The 7,817-nt window shown below is 39.8% G+C and overlaps 2 protein-coding genes across 4 annotated transcripts; one reads left to right on the top strand and one right to left on the bottom strand.

Annotated features, from left to right (window-relative positions):
* The first annotated feature begins 464 nt into the window (after positions 1-464).
* Positions 465-3,288, top strand: LOC112178523 (thylakoid lumenal protein TL20.3, chloroplastic). Of its 3 annotated transcripts, none has more exons than XM_024316658.2 (7): positions 465-787; positions 892-1,097; positions 1,200-1,229; positions 1,479-1,585; positions 2,455-2,489; positions 2,631-2,759; positions 2,862-3,288. In XM_024316658.2, exons 2-7 carry the CDS (start codon positions 916-918, stop codon positions 3,051-3,053), a joined length of 675 nt encoding a protein of 224 aa, XP_024172426.1. In that variant the 5' UTR covers positions 465-787; positions 892-915; the 3' UTR covers positions 3,054-3,288. The 3 variants fall into 3 exon arrangements, with proteins under 3 accessions (XP_024172426.1, XP_024172425.1, XP_040367097.1); XM_024316657.2 differs by having other exon boundaries at positions 466-787; positions 896-1,097; positions 2,862-3,270; XM_040511163.1 differs by lacking the exon at positions 465-787 and having other exon boundaries at positions 877-1,097.
* Positions 3,289-3,517: 229 nt separating this feature from the next.
* Positions 3,518-7,018, bottom strand: LOC112178522 (proline--tRNA ligase, chloroplastic/mitochondrial). The gene is made up of 11 exons (XM_024316656.2): positions 6,647-7,018; positions 6,514-6,570; positions 6,326-6,436; positions 6,129-6,215; positions 5,917-6,030; positions 5,622-5,828; positions 5,340-5,477; positions 4,793-4,954; positions 4,457-4,656; positions 4,036-4,119; positions 3,518-3,905 (listed from the first exon to the last, which is right to left on the bottom strand). Exons 1-11 carry the CDS (start codon positions 6,977-6,979, stop codon positions 3,764-3,766), a joined length of 1,635 nt encoding a protein of 544 aa, XP_024172424.1. The 5' UTR covers positions 6,980-7,018; the 3' UTR covers positions 3,518-3,763.
* Positions 7,019-7,817: the final 799 nt, after the last annotated feature.

Here is a 7,817-nt window from a genome sequence, read left to right as displayed (position 1 = left end):
CTTTTAAAATAGGCGACTTGTATTTAGTTCTTCCATTATTTGAGTAAAAGATTGCTAAATAATTTTGAGCGAAATATGCATGGTCGGTCATAACTAGTTAACTACAGTTACAATAATGGAAGATTTCCCCATATTAGATGTATGTTGTTGAGTGGGAGTATGCATAGTCGCCTCGTTTACCCTAATTCGATGCAATCATGCATCCAATTATCTCCTTAGTACTCGCTAGGTATATTTTTTGATGTGTTGTGGAAATGTTCTTGTCATTTTAAGATTTTTTCTCTTCTTCTAGAAATCATGGTACTCATCAATTGTTATTAAAGTTTAAAAAATTCGAGACCCGTGAAATGATGAAAACTCTGAAATAATCTGAAAATTATCCATACCAAAAGGTCAGTTTATCTACTCTCTTATTGGAACTCCCTCGATGTTGATACTTGGGTTGGCAACAAGTGGTAAACAACCAACCAAAGAACAAACAAACACATGTGTACACATCTCAGCCAGAAAGTTCATGCCTCATCAAAGGAGCATATTGAACCTTCCCAATCCAATTTTCTCTCAAGTCCTACCTCAAATTCTAGTTTCTGTACTTCTTGGATCCTTGGCATCTATATCCAAATCACTCTGAAAATTGTAATGGCACTCACTTTTATTTCCTCACTTTCCATTCAGTCCTTAACCTCATCTTCTTCGAATTCAAAGACTTATCCAACCCGTCAGCAATCCCTCTCCAGACCCTTTTCCATCGTATGCCAGATAGACCCTAACAGACACAATTTTCAAGGTAATTACTTCTGTGGTTCTATAAGCTATTCAAAGTACAAGTAATAAAGTTTTAAGTTGTTACTGTTATAGTTCTATAGTAGCTTATTGAGTTTCCCTGAAAGGGAAGATGGTTCCCACAAGCAATGCATGACCATTAGAGAAGGGTCCAAGAATTGGAAAAACATAGTTTCAGTAGCATTGGCAACTGCTGCAGTTATTAGCTTCAGCTCTGGCATGCCCGCCATTGCAGACCTCAATAAGTTTGAAGCCGAAACACCTGGTGAATTTGGTATAGGATCAGCAGCCCAATTTGGTTCTGCAGACCTCAGGTCACATTTATTTATTTATTTATTTATTTTAAGTTTGTATACTCTAAGCTTTCCTGGGTTGTATGTAGAAGGTTTAAATTCTGTTCCAATCTTGATTTACAGGAAAGCAGTACATGTGAATGAAAATTTCAGGTAATTCTGGCATTTGAGTTCTGAATTTAATTAGACCAATGTACATAGCAAACAGATGAGGAGAAAATGGACTTGCTATCAGTATCTGCATTTTAGTTGGTACCTGTGGCTGCTATTTGTATTCTGTAGGACAGTGTTCTGTTTCTTTTGCTGTTTGTTTGATTTCAGTCTTACAGCGCTTTACTACTTTTGGAACTGGTTTCGATTCTGTAGTCTTGCATTTATAACTAAACTAATCGACTTATACAGGAGAGCCAATTTCACATCTGCTGATATGAGGGAATCCGATTTCAGTGGTTCAACATTCAATGGTGCATACCTTGAGAAAGCTGTAGCATATAAGGCTAATTTTGCTGGTAAGCTTGTTGTCACCGAACACCTTATTGTGTAAATTGAAACCAAAATATGAACCAAAGGAAAGGTAGTAGAAGTAGAAAATACCTTTCTTAACAACTTATCATAGGAGTAAATGTTTCCAGACTTTCAGTTCTAAAATCCGTAATGTGTGAGTTGAAAGCATTCTTGACTTCTCTATATGAACTCGTTTTCCACTTGCCATTGGAACTCTATTCATACTTATTATGGCTAGCCTCCGTTTAATTTCAAGCCTATTCAAGGATCAGAATGACTCCAATCTGGAGTACTAGCTGCATTTCAGAAACTTCGTTCCCATAGCAAAGTTAGACTCATTAGAGAAACATAAAAAGGACTAGTAAGAAGAATCATACTTAACAAACTAGTGGTGACCTATCAGGCTATCATTAATTTTACAGAAAAAAGGATATCATTTACTTATCTATTTAATCCCTTTAGTTGCCTAAATTTAGGAATATTTCTCTTTTATGATCACACACTTGACACCGCCATGTCAAAAATAGTTTGTTTTCAATGCATTATGTTTTTGAAGATATAGAGCAGCGTAGTGTTATTATGTTAGTATAGTTACTATGCTTTACCCAAAACAAAACCTAGATTTGATTAGAATCTAAATTGGAGTCAAAGCATAGGCTAATTTTCATTTGTTTCATAATTCTACTTTACTTGCAGTTATTTGGTGTTTCTTTGTTCTTGCATGGTTCAAACTTTAGTAACCTAACTACTGAATCTCTTGTGAAATTATCCAGGATCAGTATCTTTGATTAGGATTCTTGTTGCTTATTGTTACAACATAAACAATCTTTTTGCAGACAGACTCTTAAATTTTTAATCTTTTAATATTTCACAGGTGCGGATTTAAGCGACACATTGATGGATCGTATGGTATAACTTGAAAAGCATAGCCCAAACTCCTCAACCATTTTGTCTTTGGCATTGCTTTAAGCATAGTTGCATTAGAACTAAGGAGTTTGTTGAAACACAGCCTTGTTTCATTCCATTACTCAATGATTAAAATGATCACAGGTCCTTAATGAAGCTAATCTCAAGGATGCTGTGCTTGTTAGATCAGTTCTCACTCGAAGTGATCTTGGTGGCGCCCTAATCGAAGGCGCTGATTTCAGTGACGCCGTTTTGGACCTCTCCCAGAAGCAGGTGCTGTTTTTATGCTTGTGTTAGTTACAGAAATGTGTTTATTTCAAAATCAGATGCTTTTATATTTCCGCTAAACTCTTCGGTTTGTTCATAATCATATAGGCTCTCTGCAAGTATGCGAATGGCACAAACCCAACTACAGGGGTGAGCACAAGATCAAGCCTAGGTTGCGGGAACAGTCGACGAAATGCTTATGGCTCTCCCTCATCCCCTCTGTTAAGCGCTCCACCTCAGAAACTACTTAATCGGGATGGATTCTGTGATCAAGAAACTGGTCTTTGTGATGTAAAATGACTCCAATGCTAGTGGTAATTAGTTTTACCAACCTTGAATTGATCACATACCACATCCCAGTATGTGCATGCAGGAGTAAAGAAAATGCAGATTGAACCAAAACACCTGTACATCCTTGAAGCATCAGGAAGCCATAAATATGAAACATGCACATTTGAAACAGCAGGCATCATTTGTTGATTATCAGTCCCTGAATGTATTTTGATCATATTCTAAGAAGAAATAGTTTCTTGGATTTCCTTCAAGGAAAAGCTCAATCGCATTTTTGCCTCCTTAGTAGGTAAACGCATTCCTGGGAAGCATTCAACTCTTTTTGCAACCTCTAGACAAAAGAATAAACTTAGCCCTCTACGTTACACAAGAACCATCTCATGTGATTCGGTTATTGACGATGGATCAAGAACCTCTCCTTGTCTCCCTTTGGGCCTTGTTTCTCCTAAAAACCAATTCTTTATTCATGACCGTGAAAAAGAATATGTTCCATTAGTTCCTAATCATCCAAGGATCAGACCAAAAATATCATCATCCAAGGATGAGGAGAATCCAGGAAATTAGCAACGAACCACTTCGACATTTCATAGCAATTGTTATGTTACAACACTTGCTGTAATCCACTACAAGTCTATAAGAAGAAAGTTTGACAAAACAGACCACAAGTAGTCTCTGTGCAGTAAACACCGTTTGGGCGTTCCAAGTGAAAACCAAGAAACCTAGTATGACTTTGCGAAAATGGCAACTTCCTCTGCAGGATTGCCAGTCATCAAACATGTTTTAATCCCATGCGGCTGGTCAAAAGGAAAACACCTTATGGTTGCCCCTGTTTCTTCTTTCACCTTCAACTCATCTTTGTCACTGTACCAATACGGCCATAATTAGAGCTTAATTTTAGTGTCAGAAGAGCAATTCACACTAGTCTACATTATGCAATTCATACTATATGATCAACAAAGCCATCATCAAAAGAACAATTTTAGACCCATACCTAGCTGACCAAGGACCTCTTGCCCATTTTCCCTGGGAGATTGCAACTTTGAGTTCATCATATGAGCTCACATCCACAATATTGCTGCAAAAAAAAAAAAACAATGTTATTGTCAATGCCTCCACAACTTTTCCTACAAACTGCAACATTTGAAAGGATAGACATCTCATCATAGTGAATAGACAAGGCATAAACCCTGGCTTTCTAGAATGACAGAGGTAGCAAATTCATTGCATACATATTGCACTATGACCATAACCTAGTTTGAAACTGCAATTATGTTTTGTTTTTAACTTCAGGGAATTCAATGAGCACTATAAATTCTTTTTCCTAATAATGTTTCATGAAACTCAATGGAGGAGAATCAATCCTGAGAGTTAAGATCATAAAGAGTATTAAATGTTAGAGCCAGCAAATGCACCTATCACGAAATGATGTTGCTTGTCCCAAAAGAGATGACTGGATCTCATCCAACTTGTCCTTGATATAAGCCTCCAAAATTGAAGGCTCCATGGATATTCCAAAAACCTTCCCTTGCTTTCCAGGAACATCTCTTCTGCATACAACCACGCTCTGGCTTGATACATCACGAGGACCGATTTCAATCCTTAAAGGGACTCCCTACAAAATCAAGTCGGCATTTGAGGGATTGAAAAACAAGAGAATCTTTTCATAGCAAAGTGTAAATTGAATCTCCAAGAGTAGCAAGCCAAAGATACCAATTTCTATTTTATCTTTAACAATGAAGAACACAAACCTTCATCTCCCAGAAATTAAATTTCCATCCTGGGGTTCTTTGATCGGTGTCATCGAGTTTAACTTTAATCCCGGCAGTGTGCAGTGCATCCTTTACAGATGATGCAACATTGAGAACTCCTGCTTTATCATCTTCCTTCTTCCAAATGGGTACGATCACCACCTACGCACCAATGCATTCTTATAATAGAGAACAAAGAAGGAATGCATGCATTCACACTTGGGCTCATGCAGCACATTACACAAGCACAATCAAATTGAACTTAAAGCATAACAAGGCATCCTTTCTTATGAGAACAAACTAAATGATCATGTGAAGTAGGAGAATCATTAATCCAACCACAACAAGGCATCCTTTCTGTTTAAAAAACTTCTTAGCCAAATAATGGAGTATAACATTGGAAAATTTAGAAATGCATCCCACACAGTAGGGAAAGGGAATTTCTGTCAGACATAAGCGGTCATCCATCCATGGGCAAGCTTCTGTCAGACATTAGGGACATGCCTTAGAATATAATGATTTAAGGTCTCCAACTTTAGGCCTTTACCTGTATTGGAGCAATCTTTGGGGGAAGCATTAAACCAGTGTCGTCTCCATGGGTCATTATAATACCACCAACAAAACGGGTACTCACAGCCCAGGAAGTCTGCCAAACATGTTGCCTCTGTCCACTTTCATCAGTAAACTGTACAAAGCACATATGTTGGTCAGTCTAGTTGATGGTATATACACATTAAAAACCATGCACGATCAATGACTGTCAATCACAGAAAAGGATAAGTACAGCTAGAGATCATCTTGCCACAAATTGAATAGCATATCAAATTACCAGTGTTCCAAAGGCACGAGAGAAATTCTGCCCAAGATTGTGGCTGGTTCCAGCCTGCAATGCCTTCCGATCACCCATCATAGCCTCTATTGTGTAGGTCCTAACAGCACCAGCAAATGTTTCCGCTTTTGATTTTCGACCTGCAATAACAGGTATTGCAGCTTCCTCATAAGCAAATTTTGTATATACGTCAATCATCTGTATAGCCTGCAGTTTAGTAACACTGAATGCATTAAACAAGAACGACACTCATTTTACAACTGTTTTAAGGGCGGTCATTAAATCAGATGAAAACCTCTTTTTCCGCCTCCTCTGGAGTGGCATGAGCAGTATGGCCTTCCTGCCAGAGAAATTCAAGAGTCCTCACAAAAGGTTTCGTCCGCATCTCCCATCTTGTGACATTTGCCCACTGAGTCAAATTAGACATGATAAAGACCAAAGTTCAAAGCAAAATTCCTGTACATAAAGTTGACACGCTGCAAAAGATGCAACAAAGCATCACCATACCTGGTTAACCATAAGCGGAAGATCACGGTAGCTATGAATCCACTGAGTGAACATATGATTCACTATCGTTTCACTTGTCGGTCGAACCTGCCAGAGCCTCAAGAAGTGCAACAATCAAAGCCATATCTCAGGTCATAGTGATTAATATCTTCAATAGTCGAACACAAATACTTCACGACAGAATACACATTACGTACCACAAGCTTTTCTTCAAGCTCCTTCCCTCCTCCAATTGTCACCAGTGCTAATTCAGGACTAAAACCCTCAACATGACTAGCTTCTTTCTCTATAAACGAGTATGGTATAAGCTGCACATTCCACATTTCAAACATCTCAACACATTGCCAATCTTGAATTTCACATTCTAACAAACTTAACTAATTACCTGTGGGAAATACATATTACTGTGACCAGTCTCCTTGAATTTCACATTCAGATAATCCTACAAGGTAAGTAAAATCACAATCAAAACCCTAAAATTGAACTCCAAATTGAGGCAACAGAGTAGTTATCACTACCTGAATGGCTTCCCAGATAGCATAGCCGTAGGGACGAATCACCATGGTTCCGCGAACCGGACCGTAATCTGCAAGCTCCGCATTTGCAATGACGTCGAGGTACCAAGCATTGAAGTCCTGTGATCGAGGAGTGACGCCGCCTTCCTGGACTTTCTGGTTGCTCTTCCGACTGTCGACGACGTCGGTCGCCGGCGCACTGCTCTGAGCTGAGAAACTTGCGGAGGAAGGCGGCGGACGGAGGTGGTGGCGACGGCGGAGAACTGACGGGTAACGGCGGGAGATGGAGGGCGAGAAGAGCGAGCTCAGAGAAGGTAGTCTCAGAGATACGACCATTTTTCGAGGCTCTGAGACTTGGAAGAGGGAGGAGGGGAGAGAGATGAGGTTTATGCTGTAGGTGTGGTGTGGTGAGGGTACATGGTTCGTGATGGTGGTTCTTACTTCTCCACCGTTGGATATGTGATCGAACGGTCACGGGTATGGAACTTTTGTCAATTCAATTTTATCCTTCTTGAACGGTCACTTGTTTTTGTAATGCTACCTCAACGGCAATTTGAGACTTCTCAAAAAAGTAATAGGGGCCGTGACCACTTACTTAATTTTAGTATAAAAATTGCCCACTTACTCAAATACTCTCATTTACCCAATTTAAACTTAAGTGACATTTTTATCCCCAATCTAATTAATAAACTACAAACTTCTCTCTCTCTCTCTCTCTCTCTCTCTCTCTCTCTCTCTCTCTCTCTCTCTCTCTCTCTCTCTCTCTCTCTCTCTCTCTCTCTCCGGCAAGGAAAGAGATCCGACGGATCCGTCCACAAGTTAATCACGAAGGAGTGGCGGATTCTAGAGAACAATCTCCCCGACTCTATCTACATGCGCGGATTCTCAGATCAATCATCGTCGGCGCCACCGGGACTCGCTACCACGACGCGCTCTTCTTCTTTGATATCAACTTCCCGTCAGACTACCCAACCCAGCCGTCCAATGTGCATTACCGCTCCTACGGGTTACGGGTCAACCCAAATCTTTACGAGCGTGTACGTCTGCGTGAGCCTGCTCAACACCTGGACCGGAAAGAAGAGGGAGAAGTGGGACCCGGCTCAGTTCACCGTCCTCCTGGTTCTGGTCTCGATCCAGGTGCTTATTTTGAACGAGAGCCATATTTCAACGAACC

Source organism: Rosa chinensis, chromosome 7 (assembly GCF_002994745.2).
Source record: "Rosa chinensis cultivar Old Blush chromosome 7, RchiOBHm-V2, whole genome shotgun sequence".
Taxonomy (NCBI): Eukaryota; Viridiplantae; Streptophyta; class Magnoliopsida; order Rosales; family Rosaceae; genus Rosa; species Rosa chinensis.
The sequence above is the reverse complement of the archived record's forward strand: the minus strand, read 5'-3'. Positions and strand labels throughout refer to the sequence as shown.